The sequence below is a fragment of the Tachyglossus aculeatus genome, chromosome 21, assembly GCF_015852505.1.
Source record: "Tachyglossus aculeatus isolate mTacAcu1 chromosome 21, mTacAcu1.pri, whole genome shotgun sequence".
Lineage (NCBI taxonomy): Eukaryota > Metazoa > Chordata > Mammalia > Monotremata > Tachyglossidae > Tachyglossus > Tachyglossus aculeatus.
The window spans coordinates 23,725,444-23,750,196 of record NC_052086.1 but is presented as its reverse complement, the minus strand read 5'-3'; the positions used below and the strand labels follow the sequence as shown (position 1 = coordinate 23,750,196).

The 24,753-nt window shown below is 50.9% G+C and overlaps 1 protein-coding gene across 8 annotated transcripts in view; it reads left to right on the top strand.

The window, feature by feature from the left end:
* Positions 1-24,753, top strand: part of KDM2B (lysine demethylase 2B) — a 159,031-nt gene that overhangs the window by 118,497 nt on the left and 15,781 nt on the right. For 6 of the 8 annotated variants that reach the window (XM_038762658.1, XM_038762657.1, XM_038762656.1 and 3 more), the window contains 3 exons: positions 18,431-18,655; positions 23,067-23,210; positions 23,559-23,630. In XM_038762658.1, coding sequence (XP_038618586.1) covers positions 18,431-18,655; positions 23,067-23,210; positions 23,559-23,630 — 441 coding nt within the window. The remainder of the gene's footprint in view (positions 1-18,430; positions 18,656-23,066; positions 23,211-23,558; positions 23,631-24,753) is intronic. The other 2 variants (XM_038762660.1, XM_038762659.1) reach the window with 1 other exon arrangement.

The window sequence follows — 24,753 nt, the reverse complement described above, 5'->3', positions numbered from 1 at the left end:
GCGCGGGGTCCCCGCCCCGCCTCGTGAATATGCATCGACGGGAGGGGATGTGCGCGTGCGCGCTGTGTGCCTCTGTGTGTGTGTCCTCAGGCCACGCCCCCTTCCGTGCCTCTCCGAACTGCCGCGGCGCGGGGATTGGCCCACCGGCGCGGGTGGCCCCGCCCCGCCTCGTGAATATGCATCGACCCTCTCTCGGGCGGGGATGGGGATGTGCGCGCGCGCTGTGTGCCCGTGTGTGTGTGTGTGCCCGTGTGCGTGTGTGCCCGTGCGTGTCATCTCAGGCCACGCCCCCTTCCGTGCGTCTCCGAACGGCCGCGGCGCCGGGATTGGCCCGCCGGCGCGGGGTCCCCGCCCCGCCTCGTGAATATGCATCGACGGGCGGGGATGTGCGCGGGCTGCGTGTGTGTGTGTGTGTGTGTGTGTGTGTGTGTGTGAGTGTGTCGCCTCAGGCCACGCCCCCTTCCGTGCGTCTCCGAACGGCCGCGGCGCGGGGATTGGCCCGCCGGCGCCCCGCCTCATGAATATGCACCGACCCTCCCGCCCCTCTCTCGGGCGGGGAGGTGCGCGTGCTGTGTGTGTGTGTGTGTGTGTGTGTGTGTGTGACCTCAGGCCACGCCCCCTTCCGTGCGTCTCCGAATGGCCGCCGCGCGGCGATTGGCCCTCCGGCGCGGGGTCCCCGGCCCGCCTCATGAATACGCATCGGCCCTTCTCTCGGGCGGGGAGGTGCGCGCGTTCGCTGTGTGCCCGAGTATGTGTGTCACCTCACGCCACGCCCCCTCCCGTGCCTCTCTGAACGGCCGCGGCGCGGGGATTGGCCCGCCGGCGCAGGGTCCCCGCCCTGCCTCATGAATATGCATCGACGGGCGGGGATGTGCGCGCGCTGTGTGCGTGCGTGCGTGTGTGTGTGTGAGGCCACGCCCCTTCCGTGCCTTTCCGAACGGCCGCGGCGCGGGGATTGGCCCGCCGGCGCAGGGGGCCCCGCCCTGCCTCATGAATATGCATAGACCCTCCCAACCCTCTCTCGGGCGGGGATGGGGATGTGCGCGCTGTGTGCCCGTGTGTGTGTGTGTGTGTGTGTGTGTGTGATCTCAGGCCACGCCCCCTTCCGTGCGTCTCCGAACGGCCGCGGCGCGGGGATTGGCCCGCCGGCGCGGAGTCCCCGCCCCGCCTCATGAATATGCATCGACGTGCGGGGTGTGTGTGTGTGTGTGTGTGTGTGTGTGTGTGTGTGTGTGTGTGTGGCCTTAGGCCACGCCCCCTTCCGTGCGTCTCCGAACGTCTCCGAACGGCCGCGGCGCGGAGATTGGCCCGCGGGCGCCCCGCCTCGTGAATATGCATCGACCCTCCCGCCCCTCTCTCGGGTGGGGATTGGCCCGCCGGCGCGGGGGGCCCCGCCCCGCCTCATGAATATGCACCGACCCTCCCTCCCGTCTCTCGGGCGGGGAGGTGCGCGTGCGCGCGCGCGCGCGCTCCGGCCGCGCCGCTCCTTCCCGCGGCGGCGGCGGCGGCGGCGGCGTCGGCGGCGGCGCGGGCCCAGCCATGTCAGCGTGCGGGCGCCCGGGCCCACCGTGAGCCATGGCCATGGCCGTCAGGGACGACGAAGAGGACTACGAATCCGAGCAGGACCAGGTGGGCGGCAAGGGGGCCGCGGGGCGGCCACCACGAGCCCGGCGGGACCCACAGCGCCCAAAACGGAGAAAGTTTTGCAGCCCCCCCCACCGCCGCCTCCGTCGGGCCGGTTGGAGGAGCAGAGGGTGGGGGCAGAGATGCATTCATTCATTCATTCACTCGTTCATTCATTCATTCAATCGTATATACTGAGCGCCTACTATGTACTTTTCGACTGTGAGCCCACCGTTGGGCAGGCACCGTCTCTCTATGTTGCCAACTTGTCCTTCCCAAGCGCTCAGTCCAGCGCTCTGCACACAGTAAGCGCTCAATAAATACGATTGATGATGATGATGATGATGATGATGCAGGGCACCGGACTAAGAGGTGGGTCGCCGCCAGCGGTCGGGTTTTACTAGAAAGCCGGGGCTGGGGGAGGGGGCGTGTGTGGCCCTCCTCCAGGAGGCCTTCCCAGACTGAGCCCCTTCCTTCCTCTCCCCCCTCCATCCCCCCCCATCTTACCTCCTTCCTTCCCCCACAGCACCTGTATATATGGATATATGGTTGAACATACTTATTACTCTATTTATCTTACATGTACATATCTATCCTATTTATTTTATTTTGTTAGTATGTTTGGTTTTGTTCTCTGTCTCCCCCTTTTAGACTGTGAGCCCACTGTTGGGTAGGGACTGTCTCTATATGTTGCCAACTTGTACTTCCCAAGCGCTTGGTACAGTGCCCCGCACATAGTAAGCGCTCAATAAATACGGTTGATGATGATGATTTATTTATTTATTTTACTTGTACGTATCCTATTTATTTTATTTTGTTTGTACGTTTGGTTTTGTTCTCTGTCTCCCCCTTTTAGACTGCGAGCCCGCCGTTGGGCAGGGACCGTCTCTAGACGTTGCCAATTTGGACTTCCCAAGCGCTTGGTACAGTGCCCTGCACATAGTAAGCGCTCAATAAATACGGTTGATGATGATGATTTATTTATTTATTTTACTTGTACATATCTATTCTATTTGTTTTATTTTGTTAGTATGTTAGGTTTTGTTCTCTGTCTCCCCCTTTTTAGACTGCGAGCCCACTGTTGGGCAGGGACTGCCTCTAGACGTTGCCAGTTTGTACTTCCCAAGCGCTTGGTACAGTGCTCTGCACATAATAAGCGCTCAATAAATACAATTGCTGACGATGATTTATTTATTTATTTTACTTGTGCATACCTATCCTATTTATTTTATTTTGTTAGTACGTTTGTTTTTGTTCTCTGTCTCCCCCTTTTAGACTGCGAGCCCACTGTTGGGCAGGGACTGTCTCTAGACGTTGCCAATTTGTACTTCCCAAGCGCTTGGTACAGTGCTGTGCACATAGTAAGCGCTCAGTAAACATGATTGATGGTGATGATTTTTTTATTTATTTTACTTGTACCTATCTATCCTATTTGTTTTATTTTGTTAGTACATTTGGTTTTGTTCTCTGTCTCCCCCTTTTAAACTGCGAGCCCACTGTTGGGCAGGGACTGTCTCTAGACATTGCCAATTTGTACTTCCCAAGCGCTTGGTACAGTGCTCTGCACATAGCGCTCAGTAAATACAATTGATGATGATGATTGATGATGATGATGATGGCCAGGCCATGGGGGCTTTCAAGGCCCCTTCTGTGGGTAGGGACCGTCTCAATACCAAGCGCTCAGTACAGTCCTCCGCACGCAGCAAGCGCTCAGTAAATACGATCGAATGAACGGAAAGGAAATAAATACGATGGAATGGACAGGAAGGACCAGAGAGGCCGCCCCCGGTCCTTGCAAGGGGCTGCTGAAGGGCAGGGCTTTGAATGATAATAATGATGGTGTTTGTTAGGTGCAAAGCACTGTTCTAAGCACTGGGGAGGTGATCAGGTTGTCCCGGGGTGGGGTTCGCAGTTTTAATCCCCATTTTACAGATGAGGCAACTGAGGCCCAGAGAAGCGAAGCGGCTTGCCCAAAGCCACACAGCTGGCAGTTGTCAGGATTTGAACCCATGACCTCTTGACTCCAAAGCCACCGAGCCACGCTGCTTCTCAGTCCGTGCGCCCCGAGCAGATGCAGCGTCTAAGTCCAACGGCGTTTCGCCCCTCTCCTCATCATGTGCATGGACGTGTGCCTCTGTGTGTGTGTGTGTGAGCGCTCAGATATGATAATAATGATGGCATTTATTAAGCGCTTACTATGTGCCAAGCACTGTTCTCAGCGCTGGGGAGAATACAAGGTGAGCAGATTGTCCCACGGGGGGCTCACGGTCTCAATCCCCATTTTACAGATGAGGGAACTGAGCCCAGAGAAGTGACGCGACTTGCCCGAAGTCACCCAGCTGACAAGTGGAGGAGCCGGGATTTGAACCCATGACCTCTGACTCCCAAGCCCGGGCTCTTTCCGCTGATACACGTTACTGAGCGCTAAGGTGGACCTTTCCGAACACTTACCTAGTCATTCATTCAATCGTATTTATTGAGCGCTTACTGTGTGCAGAGCACCGTGCTAAGCGCTTGGGAAGTCCAAGTTGGCAACATCTAGAGACGGTCCCTACCCAACAGTGGGCTCACAGTCTAGAAGGGGGAGATGGAGAACGAAACAAATCCTCCTCCTCCTCCTCCGCTACCTTTCTCTTTGCAAAGTTGCGCCACGGCCCCCCACCGGCCCGCACCCCGGAAGATGGGGGAGGTGACCCCGGCTTTTGTCTCTGCTGGGCAGATCCAACAAGTGTTGCCGACTTGTACTTCCCAAGCGCTTAGTACAGTGCTCTGCACACAGTAAGCGCTCAATAAATACGATTGATTGATTGATCCAGTGGGGAAGGGGCAGCGGGGGCCCACGCCATGCTCGGAAAAGTCTGGTTAAATCAGGATCCGAAACGCCGAGGAGCGGGACGTGATTTATAAAAGGGAATTGTGACCCTGGGAGTGGAGTCATGGGCCTTATTTTGATTTATAGGGAAAAACAATCTCCAGGGAGCGGAGGAGGAAAGAGATGTGTAAAACAAAGCCCTGGGTGTATTCAAAAACCCGAGAGCAAGATTTCTTTCTTCCCTTTTTTTTTTTCTTCCTTCCTGAAGCAGATTCGGTCATAGGGGAGGGAAAGAAAGTTTGGGTTTTATGAAGTAATCTGTAAAATAATATCCGAAACATGTGGTACGGATTACGTGTTGCCGTTGCCGAACTGAAGGAATTAAAGATCTGAACAGCGAGGCAGGGTGCGCATATTGGAACAGATATGTAGGATTTCATATTACTATAGGTGGCTTGGACTAGATCAGAAAAAACGGGCCCAGTTAGACGGTGTTCATGAGTTCCTAAACCAAGATGCTGGGTTTCTTTTTTTCATTCAGTACCACCAGCATGAATACTGTTTCCCAAGCGCTTAGTCCAGTGCTCTGCACACAGTAAGCGCTCAATAAATACGATTAATTGATTGATTTAAGATAATCAACATGAGTTGAGGGTCAACCGTCGGTGGTATTCGCTGAGCATTTTACAGAGCTCTGAACTAAGTGCTTGGGAGACATAGTACAGCAGAATTTGGTTCCCTCTTTCCCTTCCCCACAGCACCTGTATATATGTATATATGGTTGTACGTATTTATTACTCTATTTATTTATTTATTTATTTATTTATTTTACTTGTACATTTCTATCCTATTCATTTTATTTTGTTGGTATGTTTGGTTCTGTTCTCTGTCTCCCCCTTTTAGACTGTGAGCCCACTGTTGGGTAGGAACTGTCTCTATGTGTTGCCAATTTGTACTTCCCAAGCGCTTAGTACAGTGCTCTGCACATAGTAAGCGCTCAATAAATACGATTGATTGATTGATTGATTGATTTGGTTCCCTAAGTCTTTGCCACAGAGGTCATTTCAAAAGATTGTTGTTATTCATGCTGTTCTGACAGAGATCTCTGAACTCCTTGGGCTGTGGAGGGAAATTAGCCTGAGCTAATCGCTTGGGAGAGAACAACAAAATTAGCAGACAAAATTAACAACAAAATTAACAGACACGTTCCCTACCCATAACTTGCTTTCAACGTTAAACAACTGAGCAACTTTCACAGATGAGATCAGCGGGCCCGAGTGAGTGTGAAGATCCCTGAAGTCTTACGGCCTAGCTCTCTCTTTATCTTTTCAAGTCTCTGCTGGCGATTGGGATCCAACTGCCTTTTTTCTATTATTTGGGGTGACTTTTTCCATTAAAGAGTTGAGATGTAAGCTGGGGGTTGGCAGTGGATGGGCAGAGTTGTTGTGTATCTATCCCAAACAGAGGTTTAAAGCAAGTTTAAAGCACCTACTAATGACTGCTTGTTTGAAGGTTCTTTGAATTGGGTCTCACCCTTTGGTGTAGATGAAGTCTACAGTGCTCTGCACACAGTAAGCGCTCAATAAATAACGATTGATTGATTGATTGATGAAGTCTTTTAACATTTCTAGGGTTTAAGAAGATCTGCCCACATGGGACAGCTCCTGTCAGTCCCTTAACATGCTTCTATTAAATGAAGGCACTCGCTTGGTCCCTTCATTCCGACTGAAAGCCCGTTATGGGTAGGGAACGTTTCTGTTAATTTTGTTGTGCTCTCCCAAGCGATTAGTACAGTGCTCCGCACATAGTACTCGAGAAGTGACTGATTGAATTTGCACTTCGTTCTAGTTTTATCTGGTTGCTTTCCTGCGAATGAGGGAGCCGCTGAAAGGCCCTGCTGAGAGCTCACCTCCTCCAGGAGGCCTTCCCAAACTGAGCCCCTTCCTTCCTCTCCCCCTCGTCCCCCTCTCCATCCCCCCATCTTACCTCCCTCCCTTCCCCACAGCACCTGTATATATGTATATATGTTTGTACATATTTTTTTACTCTATTTATTTATTTAATTTATTTCTACATATCTATTCTATTTTATTTTGTTAGTATGTTTGGTTTTATTCTCTGTCTCCCCCTTTTAGACTGTCAGCCCACTGTTGGGTAGGGACTGTCTCTATATGTTGCCAATTTGTACTTCCCAAGCGCTTAGTACAGTGCTCTGCACATAGTAAGCGCTCAATAAATACGATTGATGATGATGATGATGATGATGAAACCTAGCGTGGCACCTGAAGTGCCTTCAAGCCCAGGGTGGTGTGGGTCAAAAGTCAGGGAGCTAGTTGGTGAGGGTTCATTTGCAGAGGGTGTTTTCATAGAAGCTGCGTGGCTCAGTGGAAAGAGCCCGGGCTTTGGAGTCAGAGGTCATGGGTTTGAATCCCGACTCCGCCACGTGTCTGCTGCATGACCTTGGGCAAGTCACTTAACTTCTCTGAGCCTCAGTTACCTCATCTGTCAAATGGGGATTAAGACTGTGAACCCCACATGGGACAACCTGATCACTTTGTATCCCCCCCAGCGCTTAGAACAGTGCTTTGCACATAGTAAGCGCTTAACAAATGCCAACATCATTATTATTATTATTATTATTATTATTATTTAGGTGCTTTGAGAGATCTGTTAGAACCTGTTTAGTGGGGCAGTAGGTTTTTCCCAGAATCCCAACCTGAGAAGCAGCGTGGCTCAGTGGAAAGAGCCCGGGCTTTGGAGTCAGAGGTCATGGGTTCAAATCCCGGCCCTGCCAATTGTCAGCTGTGTGACTTTGGGCAAGTAACTTAACGTCTCTGGGCCGCAGTTACCTCATCTGTAAAATGGGGATGAAGACTGTGAGCCCCCAGGGGACAACTTGATCACCTTGTAACCAGCGCTTGGAACAGTGCTTTGCACATAGTAAGTGCTTAATAAATGCCATTAAAAAAAAAAAGATTGCTGTCCACCAACTCCAGGGGCACAGAGGGGATTCTTCTGGCCTCATTGCTCTGTGCCTTCCGACTGACCGGGGTTCACCTTCCCGGTATTTAGGGCTTCCTGAGCAGAAGGTGAGAGAACCAGCTACTCCGGGCTCTTCCTCGCCCTTCGTCGGGGCCTCGGTAGACTCCCCCCACCTGCCTCTGTAGTGAACAAGGCCCTGCTGAGAGCTCACCTCCTCCAGGAGGCCTTCCCAGACTGAGCCCCTTCCTTCCTCTCCCCCTCGTCCCCCTCTCCATCCCCCCCCATCTTACCTCCTTCCCTTCCCCACAGCACCTGTATATACGTATATATGTTTGTAGATATTTTTTACTCTATTTTATTTGTACATATCTATTCTATTTATTTTATTTTGTTAGTATGTTTGGTTTTGTTCTCCGTCTCCCCCTTTTAGACTGTGAGCCCACTGTTGGGTAGGGACTGTCTCTATATGTTGCCAATTTGTACTTCCCAAGCGCTTAGTACAGTGCTCTGCACATAGTAAGCGCTCAATAAATACGATTGATGATGATGATGATGAACAGCCATCGCGTCCCTCAGCTCTCTAGTCCCTGGCTCCTCCCTCCTCTTTAAACTGAGTCTCTTAATGAGGAGAGGCTCTGAGCCAGCTCCTCTCTGGCAGAGGCTGCTGAGGAAGAAGCTTGCCTCCACATGGTTTCCTTCTGATGCCAGGAGGTGTTTGGCCCTGCTAGAGAAGCCCTTAATGGAGGAGGGAGTGGGGCACGGGAGCCCCAGCCAGTTCAGGCAATGCCAGGAGGGCAAAAGGCCACACACCGACGGACATGCTAAGAATTTGGGGTTTGGGAAAGGAGAAATGGGCCCTGCTAGAGGAGTCAGAAGTAGTTGGGGATCCTAACTGGGGATCCGCTAATCTCCTCACCGTACCTCGTTCTCGCCTGTCCCACCGTCGACCCCCGGCCCACGTCATCCCCCGGGCCTGGAATGCCCTCCCTCTGCCCATCCGCCAAGCTAGCTCTCTTCCTCCCTTCAAGGCCCTACTGAGAGCTCACCTCCTCCAGGAGGCCTTCCCAGACTGAGCCCCTTCCTTCCTCTCCCCCTCGTCCCCCTCTCCATCCCCCCATCTTACCTCCTTCCCTTCCCCACAGCACCTGTATACATGTATATATGTTTGTGCATATTTATTACTCTATTTATTTTGCTTGTACATATCTATTCTATTTATTTTATTTTGTTAGTATGTTTGGTTTTGTTCTCTGTCTCCCCCTTTTAGACTGTGAGCCCAATGTTGGGTAGGGACTGTCTCTAAATGTTGCCAATTTGTACTTCCCAAGCGCTTAGTACAGTGCTCTGCACATAGTAAGCGCTCAATAAATATGATTGATTGATTGATTGATCCTAGACCAGGTCCCAGCAGACCGTTGTCCAGCTGAGGGGCCCCGCTGCCACAGGGTCCCTCTTGGCCGTCTTGGTTAGATTGATTTACAAAGCCCACTCCTCTCTTTCCCAACTCCTGACCAGTGCCGAATGGCAACCACAGTTTTCCGGCACCAAGGGCACATGAAAAGGAGATGCATTGAGGATGAAAGGCTTGTTATGCTGCCCTTCCTAGTCAGACAGCGAAGCTTTGGCCGGCAAATAGTCCTCTTGGAAATTTTAACCAGTGTTGGAAGGCAGCTGAGGCTGCCCTGGGGGCTCCAGCCAATCGATCAATTTATCATATTTATTGAGCGCTTCCTGGGAGCTAAGTAATAATAATAATAATGTTGGTATTTGTTACCAATACCAATTACCAATACCAGTTGGTTACCATTACCAATAATGCTGGTAAGTACTAAGTGTTTGGAAAAGCATAACAGAATTGATAGATCCCTGCCCACAAGGATAAGCATTGTCGCCTAGTGGAAACATCTCTGTCCTGGGAGTCAGAGGGTCTGGGTTCAAATCTTGTCTCTGCCACTTGTCTACTTGGTGACCTTAGGCAAGTTACTTAGCTTCTTTATGCCCCAGCTACCTCATCTGTAAAGTGGAGATTAAGACTGTGAGCCTTATGAGGGACAGGGACTGTGTCCAACCTGCTTATCATCTAAAAAAAAAACAAACACAAGGAGTTTTCAGTCTACACGGGAAGGCGGGCATTAATGTAGATTAAGGGAACGGGAAATAGCAGAGGACCTATGTTCTTTCTGAATCCTGGTCTAACCCAGGGGCCAGAGAGAGAGAGCAGAACTGTCCTAGAGCTCTAACATGGTTCTTCAGTTGATAGGTGCCGGGTGGGGTGGCCGTAGTGGTGTAGAGTTTCCACATGACTGAATTTGCTTCTCCAGAAGCAGGAAAAAGAGGTATCTGAAAATTCTCAGTAGGCTAGGCTTTTTGGTGATGGGTCTGTTGTTTTGGGAGGAACAAACGCCTTAAGAAGCGTCATGAAGAACTGTGGTATTTGTGAAGCTCTTACCAAGCACCGGGATTGAGAAATGTCAGAGGATTGGACACAGTCTCTGTCCATGGGGCTCACAGTCCAAGAGGAAGGGAGAACTGATATTTTCGCCCCATTTTACAAGTGCGGTACCTGAACGCCCCAGTAACTGAAACATTTCGTGTTTTTAGACGAAATTTGCGGCTATAGTTGTACAAACTGTTTGTGGAAAACTAAGTAAACCCTATTCCAGTTCTTGACTGGATTGCTGGGAATCTTGCAGTTGGAAAATAGAAACGGTCTGGCATTTTCAGGTTTCTTCATTTTAGCAGAGTTTGCAACTTTTTTTTAAACTATCCATAATGCAAAAGCGAGAGAGGGGTTGACAGTAAACTTGGGGCAGAGTTGGGTCAAAACGTTGAAGTTTACCATTAATCCATCTATAAGGCTTTTGTAGCTCTGGAAAGCAACCCGTTTTAAATGGTCAATTTCCTGATGCTACCTGCAAGAAAAAAGTGATAGAATACGTCTCCTGAGCCCCAGCCCCTACAAAAAATCGGATATAAATCCACGATAACCGTACGTATACACAGAAAGAACCTCCGTGTGGTCTTTTCGGTGAAGTGAAGTGACTTGCCCAGGGTCACAGCAGGCAAGTGGCGGAGCCGGGATCAGAACCCGGGCCCTCTGACACCCAAGCCTGGGCTCCGTCAGTGGGCCACGCTGCCGTTGGGAGAAAGGTGGGGCGAGAGGTAGGGTGCTCTTCTGGAACCTCTCACATTCAGAACTGCAGCTGGGGTCCTTGAGTCGTGGGGTCCGAGAGCAGTTCAGGCCTAAACGGTCACATTTGGCCATGACGCTCTGGGTTGGAGGCTGGGGAGTGAGGCTGGTTAAATTGGTTTTCAGGAGATTTCCTTTTGTCTTTAATAAAATCCAAAAAGCAGGTTTTCTGTTGAAGGAGTGGTAACCCCAAATCCTAACCCTCCCCTCATCCCCCTTCTCCCTCCTTCACCTGGTTGGATTGCTGATTTTAGTGAGGTTGGAGTGGGAATTTGACTTCTGTGATTTTAAGGGGTGGCCAGGAGCGGAAGGACATGACTCTCCCCAGCTGGGGTGGATAGGGACAGTTTCGGGAAGAGAGGTAACTCCTTACCTGTTTGATCCTGCCTCCGGTCGGGTGTAGGAGGAGAGATCAAGGGAATCGGTTGTTGTTACCCTCGTGACCTCCTACAAGTCAGTCTGCCTGTGGGGTGGGTTCAAGTGCCTTGGCACCGGGTCTCTCCTCTTCGGCGTCTTAGGTCTGCCAGTGCTTTGGCTGTTTCACTTTAGTCCATTACTGATTTGGAACAGGCATAAGAATAATATATAGGCCCCATGGGTTACATAATATTCTGGGTTTGAGGTATGCAATTGCGACTAAGAGGAATCTGAGTATGTGGACTAGTGATGCCCTGGGTTGGGGCGGAGGGGTAGGTGTCTGACTGTGGTGTGCCTGGACTAGGTATGCTGGTGGGGTGGTGATTTTTAGGGGGTTGGTGAAGTGGGTGTAGGAATTGTTTTGGGCTCTCTGTACGGACTCTTATCGGTCAGCTGGGACATGGGAGTCTGTTTCCCCAGAGTCCTAGGGAAGATGGGCTGGGTGAGCCAGTGGTTCGTGAGCTCCCAAAGCTAGCGTTAGGCTGCTAATCAAGGGATTGTTCTCTATGAGCCAAGCTGTGGCCTGACTTCTCCAAGTGGCAAGGTTTTTAAGCACTGTAAGACATCTAGACTGTAAGCCTGGTGTGGGCAGGGATCATCTCTTTATTGCTGAATCGTACTTTCAAGCGCTTAGTACGGTGCTCTGCAACAGTAAGCGCTCAATAAATGTGATTGAATGAACGAATGAATGAACGAACAAAAGCAGTATGGGCAAAGCAGTGATCTCTCTGGTCCCTGTAGATTTTCCCTCCTTTCTCCTGTCCTCCAGGAAACTCCCATAGTAAGGCAGCTGGGAATTCAGTCAGCCAAGGGGCTCTCTGGAGTCCCCTCTTGGGGTGGGGAAGAATAGTAATGGGTGATGCCCAGAGCATGGGAAATCAACTCCCAAAGGATGTTTTTATCTGGCTATTACCGAAACAAAGTCTAGTAGGACAGACGCTCTCCTCCCTGTTAAACCTGCTTTCCTCCTTTGCCTTCTGGGGCAAGAGATCTGGGTGACCCTGCTTTCCACTAATCCCCGGACTCACAGAGAGTTTTAATAATAGTATTTATTATGCACGTGGTGCCAAGCACTGTATTAAGCACTGGGTTAGATTCAAGATAATCAGATTAGACACCGTCCCTTGGGGAGAATTGGTATTTTATCCCTCTTTTAAAAATGAGGAAACTGTGGCCCAGAGAAGTCCAGTGGCTTGCCCAGGGTGGTACAGCAGGCCAGCGGTGGAGCTGGGAGTAGAGCCTGGGTCTTCTGACTCCCAATCCCAAATTCTTTCCACTAGGCCAAGTTGCCCTCCCAGGTTTTGGATGAAGATTTTGTGGCGGTAAGTGTTGAACTCTGTAGCACCAGCCTGTCTTTGACTGTCAGATGTCAGGGTTTAGAAAACATTCAAAGAGTCGACTTCTCTGTACCTCAGTTTCCTCATCTGTAAAATGGGCAGTAAATGCAGCCATCTCCCTTCCTTTCAAACTGAGCACCGGATGGGACAGGGACTGTGTCTTTCCGACCTGAATATCTTGTCTCGGTACCAGGGCTGAGTGTAGGGCTCGGCACAAAGTAAGCATTTAACAACTGCCCCAGTTATTATTGTTATCACTTAGAGAAAAACTATTCTGCAGGGCCAGAAGCAGAGGATTCTGGCCGTGTGGCAACAGATCCTGGCACCTCAGGCCTTGCCTCCTCGGAGCAGATAGAGAGCGAGGACAGCTTCAAGCCAAGGCAGGAGAGGGCAGTTGGAAGTTTCTGAGGGATCTGATGCAGTGGGAGCTCTGCCCTTTCCACCTCTCCCAGGTCATTCTGCCAGTGGGAAACACAGTCTCCATTGCTTGTAATGCTAGCTGCTCCACCCCACTTTTTGCTCAGGCCCCAACCTTGGGATATGGACTGCTGCCACCAGCTCCAAATCACCATTCATTATTCTTCTCCACGACTGACCGGGCGAGGAAAAGTTAGGGATGTCGGTGGGACATCTGTACCGTTCGGGTAGGTGTCAAGCAAGAAAATAACTTCACTGCATCACCCTACGTGCTTTGAAGGCACACTGCTTTAGAGAAGCAGTGTGGTTTAGTGGAAAAAGCATGGGCTTGGGAGCCAGAGGTCGTGGGATCTAATCCCAGCTCCGCCACTTGTCAGCTTTGTGACTTTGGATAAGTGACCTAACTTCTCTGTGCCTTAGTTCCCTCATCTGTAAAATGGGAATTAAGACCGTGAGCCCCACGTGGGACAACCTGATTACCTTGTTTCTATTCCAGTGCTTAGAACAGTGCTTGGCACATAGTAAGTGCTTAACAGGTACCATTATTAATTATCATTATTATTATTATTTGGGAACACTAAGAGGCAGAATACCTGGTTGGATGGACCATTGGCTTAACTGAGTAATTGCATTTCTTCCCCCTTACACTTCCTGCCTTTTGGAGTGGCCACAGGTTGAGCCTGGAATTAAGGGAATGGTTTCCTAAAGCTACTCTCTCCTTGGATCTTTTCTTGGACCCTCTCTTGGGACATTGCCAGCGGCACTGCTGCGGTCATCTTTTGAGTTAATAATGACTATAATAATAATGATAGTTTAGATATTTGTTAAGCACTTACTGTGTGCCAAGCACTGTTCTAAGCACTGGGGTAGATACAAGGTAATCAGTTTGGACACAGTCTCTGTCCCACATGGAGCTCACAGTCTTAATCCCCGTTATACAGATGAGAAACTGAGGCACAGAGAAGTAAAGCGACATGCCCAAGGTTATACAGCAGACATGTGGCAGAGCTGGGATTAGAACCCACGTCCTCTTACTTCCAGGCCTGTGCTCTTTCCATTAGACTTTGTGTGGATTAGCCTTCCCTCTCCCTGACCACGTATGGGCTGCTGTAATTCTTGCTGGGGTGCCCCCAGGCCACTACTTGTCTGTCCTTTCTGGGGATAATGATGGCATTTGTTAAGCGCTTACTATGTGCAGAGCACTGTTCTAAGTGCCGGGGAAGATACAAGGTGATCAGGTTGTCCCACGTGGGGCTCACAGTCTTAATCCCCTTTTACAGATGAGGGAACTGAGGCCCAGAGAAGTTAAGTGACTTTGGGCAAGTGGCAGAGCCAGGATTAGAAACCATGACCTCTGACTCCCAAGCCTGTGCTCTTTCCACTGAGCCACGCTGCTTCTCATTATCGTGTTTGTCAGTTTGGGGTGGCAGAGAGGCTAGCTCTGTGGTTCCCTAGAATCCCCTAGTTTTGGCGAGCAAAGGTAATTCAAAATCTCCTGGGAGGTAAACTGGTTTGTGTCTCCCTAAATAAAGAGAGGTTCCAGCCCCCCACCAAGTGCAGCATTTCAAGACTTGAAAAAACCCCAGGTCTAGGTTCCAGCCCCCCACCAAGTGCAGCATTTCAAGACTTGAAAAAACCCCAGGTCTCCTCCCATTTTGCTCTTTGGAAGTACCGCCCGCTGACCAACTGAAGACTTCTTCCTGCCTCACTGGCTTCAGGTTTTGCCTCCCTTTTGGGAATCTTGGAACCTAGCTCCGCGGTGGTTGTCTGTGGACCTGTAGCCCGGTCCCTTCCCTACCTGAAAAGCCCTTGAATGATGCCGGCGTGTGTCTTGGTTTGTGGTGGTGATGGAATAAGCGCTCAATAAATACGATTGATGATGATGATGAAGCCAGGATTTGGGAGTCAGAGGGAAATAGGAAGAGTGATTGGGGTGGGGAGAGGTGGGGAGGAGGGGTTGGGTGTGCCCGTGGTTGGGTTTGGGTCTGTGTTTTGTGACCCCTGGAGAGAGAAGGGAGTCAGGAAAGACCTCGAGTTTTCTGAGCCCCAGAGGAGTGGTCTTTTCCTTGGGTCCTTGGGTATCATCTTTGAAAAGCCCACTGTTGGGTAGGGACTGTCTACATGTTGCCAATTTGTACTTCCCAAGCGCTTAGTACAGTGCTCTGCACATACTAAGCGCTCAATAAATACGATTGATGATGATGATGATGAAAAAAAGGATCTTGAGGCACATCTCAAGCCAGAGAACCAGCTCCCAGAAATACCCACTCAATACTGGTAGGTTTTAGAGAGATGACACTTTTTCTGCCTCTCCCCTTAAGCGCCCTTTACTTTCTTCCTCTCATAATAATAATAATAATAATGATGGCATTTATTAAGCGCTTACTATGTGCAAAGCACTGTTCTAAGCGCTGGGGAGGTGACAAGGTGATCAGGTTGTCCCCCTGGGGGCTCACAGTTTTAATCCCCATTTTACAGATGAGGGAACTGAGGCCCAGAGAAGTGAAGTGACTTGCCCAAAGGCACACAGCTGACTGTTGGCGGAGCCGGGATTTGAACCCATGACCTCTGACTCCAAAGCCCGGGCTCTTTCCACTGAGCCACGCTGCTCTCATCTGCAGCAGCTTTCCCCCCTCCTTTCTGCCAAATGTCCCTTGTCTTCCCAGAGGGTGAAATAGTCATGAAGCGATTCGTGGGAGGGAGTTTTGCGACTAAGGGGCTGCTTGCACCGAAGGGAGGCCGATTTCAGCGGGTCTCGTATCCCTGGCTGGGATCTTCCCCAAAAGTAGCCTCTGCTTTGGTCTGGGCAGTAAGCGTATGCCAGTTGTCGTGCCGCTTCCCTCGAAGACTTCGCTGTCTGCCCGCTCACTCGGCTCACTGGGCGGAACAACGTTTAGGCGGCGGCGGTAGCAGCAACAGGCCTGAGGTGAAGAGGTTCGATGGAGTCAACCCTGAAGCTGCTTTGTGATGGTGGGAGGTGGCGGGTGGAACCTTTTTTTATTTAGGAAAATGAAAACCACTTTACCACCCAGGAGCTTTTGAGCATTCAAGGGGCTTCTAGAAAAGAATCTTTTCCATTTCCTTCAAATGTTATTTGTTAAGCACCTCCTAACATTTTCCCAGGTTGGAGAAGCAGCCTGTTCTAGTAGATAGAGCAAAAGAGCCTGGCAGTCAAGGACCTGGGTTCTAATCCTGCTCTGCCCCCGGCCCACGTCATCCCCCGGGCCTGGAATGCCCTCCCTCTGCCCATCCTTCAAGCTATCTCTCTTCCTCCCTTCAAGGCCCTACTGAGAGCTCACCTCCTCCAGGAGGCCTTCCCAGACTGAGCCCCTTCCTTCCTCTCCCCCTCGTCCCCCTCTCCATCCCCCCCATCTTACCTCCTTCCCTTCCCCACAGCACCTGTATATATGGATATATGCTTGTACGTATTTATTACTCTATTTATTTTACTTGTGCATATCTATTCTATTTATTTTATTTTGTTAGTCTGTTCGGTTTTGTTCTCTGTCTCCCCCTTCTAGACTGTGAGCCCACTGTTGGGTAGGGACTGTCTCTATATGTTGCCAATTTGTACCTCCCAAGCGCTTAGTACAGTGCTCTGCACACAGTAAGCGCTCAATAAATACGATTGATGATGATGATGATCTGCTCATCTGCCACTCATCAATAAATACGATTGATCCGCTGTGTGACCTTGGGAAAGTCACTTAACTTCTCTGTGGGTCAGTGACCTCAGCTGTGAAAAGGGGATTAAGAGCGTGAATCCTGTGTGGGACCGGGACTGCGTCCAACCTGATTATCTTGTTTCTACCCCAGTCCTTGGTATAGTGCCCGGCGCTGCTTAACAGAGACCATTAAAAAAAAATTACCAGGTGCCAGACACTGTACTAAGCACTGGGGTAGATACAAGATAATCAGGTTGGACACAGTCCATGTCTTACATGAGGCCCACAGTTTTACTCCCCATTTTACAGATGAAGTGAGGCACAGACAAGTGAAATTATGTGCCCAAGGTCACACAGCAGATGAATGGTGGTGACTCGCGGGCCCGGGCTCTTTCCAGTATGCCACGCTTCTTCCCTTGAAGGCTTTTGTTATCCCGGGAGTTCTCAGGGCTCCTCAAATGGCAGCGAGGTGGGGACAAAAACTAGAAGGGGGAGGAGGAGGAAGGAGGATTTATTGTCGAGGGGGAAAGAACAGTCCAGTCATTACCTCGAGCATCTGGGGAATGGGGTCTGCAGATCTTTTGAAGGTGGAAAAAAAAAATCAGAGGAGGGAAAGCTTAGGTGTAAACATAGAAAAGAATGTGGTTTGATCTGCCTGCCATTCTGACCGGTCACAATGGGGGTCTCTGATGGAAAAAGTTTGAGAACTCCCACCCCAAGGTAAATCAATACTGATGGAGAATGAGAATGTCAAGCAAGTTTTGGCCCTTTGGGTTCCTCATGATGCCAAGAAAGCTGAACTTAAAGGAGGCTAAAGTCTCATTTCCTAGACAGAACTCTTAGAAGGCCTCAAACAGAAAAGATTTTTGGCAATCAGTGGCTTGCAAGCATTTGGGGAGGAACAGCTCCTAGAGAGAGAGAGAGAGGCCTGGCTGGGTGGGTTAATAATTAATAATTATGGTATTTAAGTGCTTACTATGTGCCAGGCACTGTAGTAGGCACTGGGATGGATGCAAGCCAATCAGGATGGATACAGTCCCTGTCCCACAAGAGGCTCACAGTCTCAGTCCCCATTTTACAGATGAGGTAACTGAGGCCCAGAGAAGTGAAGTGACCTGCCCCCAGCACACAAGTGGCAGAGCCGGAATGAGAACCCGTGACCATCTGAGTCCCAGGCCCGTGTGTTGTATCCACTAGGCCATGTTGGGTTGTTTTGATGTCTGTCTCCCCACTTCTAGACTGTAAGCCTCCTGTGGGCAGGGTTTGTCTCTATTCCCGAATTGTACTTTCCTTCCTTCATTCATTCAGTCTTATTTATTAAGCGCTTGCTGTGTGCAGAGCCCTGTACTAAGCACTTGGAAAGTATAATTTGGCAACAGATAGAGACAGTTCCTACCCAACACGGACTCACAGTCTAGTGCTTAGTATGGTGCTGTGCCTACAGTAAGCGCTCAATAAATACAATTGATTGAATGAATGAATGAATGAAAAGCAGGGTTTTGAATGAATGAATGAATGAGTGAAAAGCAGGGTTATGGGGCCATGGCTCCTGAAGGTCTCAGCTAGCTCTGTCTGCTCCTCTCCCTTTTCAGCAAGCCAAGGGAACGGGCCCTTCCCTTGGAGAGAGCACTAAGAACTTCATTTAAAAAGAAGCTCAAGAGGGCGAATTAGCTTCTCCCACCTTGTTTACCTTAACAGAGTGTGAATTCTAGGACTTTTAGTTCAGCATAAACACACCCCACTAGGAAAGGGCAGCTCTCATGGGCGGTAAGGGCCCACCAGGCTGGGAGGCCGAGCTGTGGGCCCCGGGGTGCCTCTGCCCCACAGTTGTGGCGGGGGCCACAGCAGAGGGGGATCGGCCCACGGAGCCCCTCCTGCAAAAGGATGTGGGAACCGGGGGTTCACGGTCCCCGCGCGGGCCCCTGTTCTAATGGTCGAGGTCCCACCGCCACAGCCGTTGATCCGGACACATCTCTGGCTCTTGCAGAACCGGGCGGTCGGGCGGCCGAAGGGGAAAGTGGGCCCTGGCTCGGCAGTGAAGTTGGCCGCCAACCGGACGACGGCAGGGGCGCGGCGGCGGCGGACGCGATGCCGCAAGTGCGAGGCCTGTCTGCGCACCGAGTGTGGAGAGTGCCACTTCTGCAAAGACATGAAGAAGTTTGGGGGGCCAGGGCGGATGAAGCAGTCGTGCATCATGCGGCAGTGCATCGCAGTGAGTCCTCCCCGGGGCTCAGGGCTCCCCTCTCCCCTCCCCTTCCCCCAGGCTTGGGCCACCGACTGCCGACCGGTCGTCGTCTTCCCCTCTCTCGGAGCCCAAGGTGCCGTTAGGGAATTTTTACTGGTTCGTGGGGCGGTACTAATTGGGGAGCACCTCCCATCCCATTCCACCCAGACACACAAACATTTCCTTTCCTAAAACAGTGGGGTGCTCCAGAACTCCGGGGGGCTCAGGTCCGCCCACAAGTCCCAAGACGTGGCTGGTAGTGGCCTTATAATAATAATAATAATCGTGGTATTTGTTAAGCGCTTACTATGTGCAAAGCACTGTTCTAAGTGGCCTTATGATAATAGTAATCGTGGTGTTTGTTAAGTGCTTACTATGTGCAAAGCACTGTTCTAAGCGCTGGGGGGATACAAGGTGATCAGGCTGTCCCACATGGGGCTCACAGTCTTAATCCTCGTTTTACGGGTGAGGGAACTGAGGCACAGAGAAGCGAAGTGACTTGCCCAAAGTCACACAGCTGACAATTGGCGGAGCTGGGATTTGAACCCATGACCTCTGACTCCAAAGCCCGGGATCTTTCCACTGAGCCACGCTGCATCTCTAGCCACGCTGCTTATGCACATAGCACGTGTCCCCTGGGCCGCTGGGGCAGCAACTCGCAGAAAGCAGAGCTTAGTACAGTGCCTGGCACATAGCGTAGTAAACACCGTTATTATTATTATTATTATTAACAATAATAATAATAATAATAATAATAATAATAAATCTCCTCCCTTGCCAGGCCCGTCGGGACCAGGCTTGGAGGCCGGGGTCCATAATGATGATGATGATGATGGCATTTATTAAGCGCTTACTATGTGCAAAGCACTGTTCTAAGCGCTGGGGAGGTTACAAGGTTGCCCCACGGTGGGGGCTCGCAGTCTTAATCCCCATTTTACAGATGAGGTAACTGAGGCACAGAGAATAATAACAGTAATAACAATGGCATTTTTTAAGCGCTTACTCTGTGCAAAGAACTGTTCTAAGCGCTGGGGAGGTTACAAGCTTGTCCCACGGGGGGCTCACAGTCTTAATCCCCATTTTACAGATGAGGGAACTGAGGCACAGAGAATAATAACAATAATAATAATGGCATTTGTTAAGCGCTTACTATGTGCAAAGAACCGTTCTAAGCGCTGGGGAGGTTACAAGCTTGTCCCACGGGGGGCTCACAGTCTTAATCCCCATTTTACAGATGAGGTAACTGAGGCACAGAGAATAATAACAATAATAATAATGGCATTTGTTAGCAGGGAAGCAGCGTGGCTCAGTGGAAAGAGCCCGGGATTTGGAGTCAGAGGCCGTGGGTTCAAATCCCGGCTCCGCCACTTGTCAGCTGTGTGACTTCGGGCGAGTCACTTCACTTCTGTGGGTCTCAGTTCCCTCATCTGTAAAATGGGAATGAAGACTGTGAGCCCCTCGTGGGACAACCTGATTACCTTGTATCTACCCCAGTGCTTAGAACAGTGCTTTGCACATAGTAAGCGCTTAACAAATACCAACATTATTATTATTATTATTATTATTATTATTATTATTACTATGTGCAAAGAACCATTCTAAGCGCTGGGGAGGTTACAAGCTTGTCCCACTGGGGGCTCACAGTCTTAATCCCCATTTTACAGATGAGGTAACTGAGGCACAGAGAATAATAATAATAATAATAATAATAATAATAATGGCATTCGCTAAGCGCATAATGCTTTGGAACCAGTGGAAATGTGGACAAGGCTAGGGCTACCCAGTCCGTGCTGCCTAGGAGCAGAGAGGCGCTGCCGGTTGTTAGATTTATTAAGTGGTCACATGCCTTAGTGCACACATGGCCTTAGACTCTGAGAGAGATGAAGGATAATCAGATGAGACCCAGCCCTATCCCACCTGGGACTCATTATCCAAGAGGTGGGGGAACAGGTCTCTCATCCCCATTGTACCCAGAAGGAACCTGGGGCCTAGAAAAGTTAAGTGACTTGCCCAGGATCAGCATCAGCATCATCAATCATATTTATTGAGCGCTTCCTATGTGCAGAGCACTGTACTAAGCGCTTGGGAAGTACAAATTGGCAACACCTAGAGACAGTCCCTTCCCAACATTGGGCTCACAGTCTAAAAGGGGGAGACAGAGAACAAAACCAAGCATACTAACACAGCAGTCCAGTGGCAGAGCTGGGGTTGAATCCCAGATTCCTGATTCCCAGCCCTGTGCTCTGTCCGCTAGGCCACGCTCCCTCCCCTTCCCTCTCCCACTGGCTTGCTTCCCCCTCCCCCAGCACGTGGGTTTTGCTCCCACCCACCCGAGCCTTGGCTCACTCAGCAAGAGGGCATGGTGCTGGTGGCAGTGACTTGCTCTGGGCATGTTACTCCCCTCCTCAAAAATCTCCAGTGGTTGCCTGTCAACCTACGAATCAAGCAAAAACTCCTCACTCTCTGCTTCAAGGCTGTCCATCACCTTGTCCCCTCCTACCTCCCCTCCCTTCTCTCCTTCTCCAGCCCAGCCCGCACCCTCCGCTCCTCAGCCACTAATCTCCTCACCGTACCTCGTTCTCGCCTGTCCCGCCATCGACCCCCGGCCCACGTCATCCCCCGGGCCTGGAATGCCCTCCCTCTGCCCATTCGCCAAGCTAGCTCTCTTCCTCCCTTCAAGACCCTGCTGAGAGCTCACCTCCTCCAGGAGGCCTTCCCAGACTGAGCCCCTTCCTTCCTCTCCCCCTCGTCCCCCTCTCCATCCCCCATCTTACCTCCTTCCCTTCCCTACAGCACCTGTATATATGTATATATGTTTGTACATATTTATTACCCTACTTATTTATTTATTTTATTTGTACATATCTATTCTATTTATTTTATTTTGTTAGTATGTTTGGTTTTGTTCTCTGTCTCCCCCTTTTAGACTGTGAGCCCACTGTTGGGTAGGGACTGTCTCTATATGTTGCCAATTTGTACTTCCCAAGCGCTTAGTACAGTGCTCTGCATGTAGTAAGCGCTCAATAAATACGATTGATGATGATGATGATGATGAAAGAGTATCGCTCATCTGCAGAGCGCAGGCTTGAGTGTCAGAACCCAGGAGCCCACCCCAGGTTGCCCTCTGACGAACAGATGTGCCAGGCCGGCAGAGACTGAGGTTTTGCCCTCGGTGTGATGAGGATCATAACTCCAGGACGGAATTTACAAACTGTTATTTTCCTCCCTTGAAAGGTGCTGGAAAATAACAACTTCTTCCTTGTCCCGGCCCTGGCAGTTTGTCCTGTCTGTGACCCCGTTGCAAGCTGCTTACCGTTGGGCCGATGATAGTTTTAGGTCCTTCCCTTCCTGTTCTCAAAGGAAGAGGTCCTTGTGGAAGGTCAGTTCCTTGCTCCTGAGGGGCTCCAGCAGATAAGGAGTGATTTACAGTGGGCAGAGGGCTGGAGCCTGGAGGTCGGAGGCACCTCCTCCTCCTCCCACCTCCCCTGACCCAGCTGATCTCCCCCGCTCCCCCCCCCCCCCCCCCCCCCCCGAGCCGTCCATTAAGAGCCTTTTCCAGAGGTTGACCTTGCCTTTGAACAGCTCGAGAAAAGGGCAGTCTTGGTCAGAGCTGGGGGTCAAGGCTGTCATAATGTGGGTGATAATAGTAACGTGGCTCAGTGGAAAAGAGCCCGAGTCATGGGTTCAAAGCCCAGCTCCGCCAATTCCCAGCTGTGTGACTTCGGGCAAGTCACTTCACTTCTCTGGGCCTCAGTTCCCTCATCTGTAAAATGGGGCTTAAGACTGTGAGCCCCCCGTGGGACAACCTGATCACCTTGTAACCTCCCCAGCGCTTAGAACAGTGCTTTGCACATAGTAAGCGCTTAATAAATGCCATTATTATTATTAGTGACAGTAACTGATATTTGTCAAGCGTTTATTATGTGCCAGACACTGTACTAAGCGCTGGGGCGGATGCAAGCAAATTGGGTTGGACACAGTCCCTGCCCACATAGGTAACTGAGCCATGGAGAAGTGACTTGCCTGAGGCCACACAGCAGAGTTTCAGAGCCAGGATTAGAACCCAGGTCTTCCTGACTTCCGGGCCTGTGCCCTAGGCACTAGGCGATGAAACTACTCCAAGCAGAGGGGCTTTCTTCAGAAGCGCCTCGAACCCAGGCCAGGTTGCAAGGACTCGTGGGTTTCTTTGCCTGGCCACGGCCCAGTCGGTGAACAACCCGGCACCTCAATTTTTATTCTCCAAGTGGAGATACAGGCCGCTTGATGCGAGACAGACAGAGAGGCATGCTAGGGCACCAGCGTATCCTCTGAGTTTTTCCCATCCCACCTGCCGGTATTTGCTGACATTTCTCCACTTTCTTCCCTCCTTTGCTCTCTCTCTGTCTCTCGGTGGGTTTAGCCAGTGCTACCGCACACTGCAGTGTGCCTGGTGTGTGGAGAGGCCGGGAAGGAGGACACCGTGGAGGAAGAAGAAGGCAAGTTTAACCTCATGCTGATGGAGTGTTCCATCTGCAATGAAATCATCCACCCTGGATGCCTTAAGGTGAGTGAGGTGGAAGGGCTTGAGTCCTAGCGGAACCGCTGGATCTCTGCCCGGGCGGGGATCGACTGGGGTACTGGCGCTGAGAAGGTGGGTGGCTGGGACGTTCCGGTTTAGTCTCTGGGTGCCTTGTGTGCCATCTCCCGGACCGTGGGTCCGGTCAGGTGGAAACTCGAGAGCCTTTTGGGCTTCTGACAACCTCTGGGGGAGGACCTGGAGGGCCCTGCCCTCTCAATCCACGCCCCCGCCCCGAGCAGGCTCCCTCAGAGAAGCCTTCCATTCCCCTGCCCTGAAACTCCCAGCAGCTTTGGGATTACATTAGCCCCCCCGACTTGCTGCCGTTCTCTCTAGCGAAAGGAGAGCAGCTGTTCCTGGCTGGAGGAAGAAGGACTGTATCCGCCCTGGCGCTTAGCACAGTACCTGGTACGTAGTAAGTGCTTAGCGAATGCCCTTAAAAGAAAAAGTTCTCCACGTTCTGCAGGGGTCAACCGGGAACCCACCTCCAAGCTGAGAGAAAAGAGGGGGTTCTCCTGCGTGGAGGCAGGGACAGAATCAGCAGGGGAGTTCGGGTTCATTCAGACAGGTTTTTCTCTGTAGACACACCCCACTTGGTTTTCCCAACTTGCTCCAGTCTGTTGGCGCTCTGACTTTTGGGAGAGCTGGGGGATCTGTTCAGGCCGAGTGAGATTAGGAGGGAATGGTAAATCTCCGGATGAGAACTGAAGCCGCCCGGGGAGGCCGTAGTCACGCCGGGGCTATAGGCTGAAAAGCCCGCCGGGAGAGGCTGGTGCTTTCCCAAGCCACGACTGAAAGATGAGGGAGAGAAGGGAGACCGGAATTTGCCCTGGGGAGGTGGCTGCTGGTTGGTGTCTCCAGGCATTCCCCTCCTCCCCGCCAGCCTTTCACCTTCTACACTGTAATCAATCAATCAATCAATCAATCAATCAATCGTATTTATTGAGCGCTTACTGTGTGCAGAGCACTGTACTAAGCGCATGGGAAGTCCAAGTTGGCAACATAAAGAGACGGTCCCTACCCAACAGTGGGCTCACAGTCTAAAAGGGGGAGACAGAGAACAAAACCAAACATACTAACAAAATAAAATAAATAGAAGAGATATGTACAAGTAAAATAGAGTAATAAATCCGTACAAACATATATCCATGTATACAGGTGCTGTGGGGAAGGGAAGGAGGTAAGATGGGGGGGATGGAGAGGAGGATGAGGGGGAGAGGAAGGAAGGGGCTCAGTCTGGGAAAGCCTCCTGGAGGAGGTGTAAGCTCGTTGAGGACAGGAAATGTGTCTGGTTATTGTTGTATTGTACTCTCCCAAGTGCTTAGTACAGGCGCCCTGCACACAGTAAGCTCTTAGTAAAAAGGATTGACTGACCCACTGACTGTGTCTTCCTGAGGGAGCAGGCGCCTTCCTGCCTCTCGCGCCATGGCAGTAGAGTCCCAATCCAAAATTTTGATCATCAATCATATTTATTGAGCGCTTACTGTGTGCAGAGCACTGTACTAAGCGCTTAGTACAGTCAATTTTGATG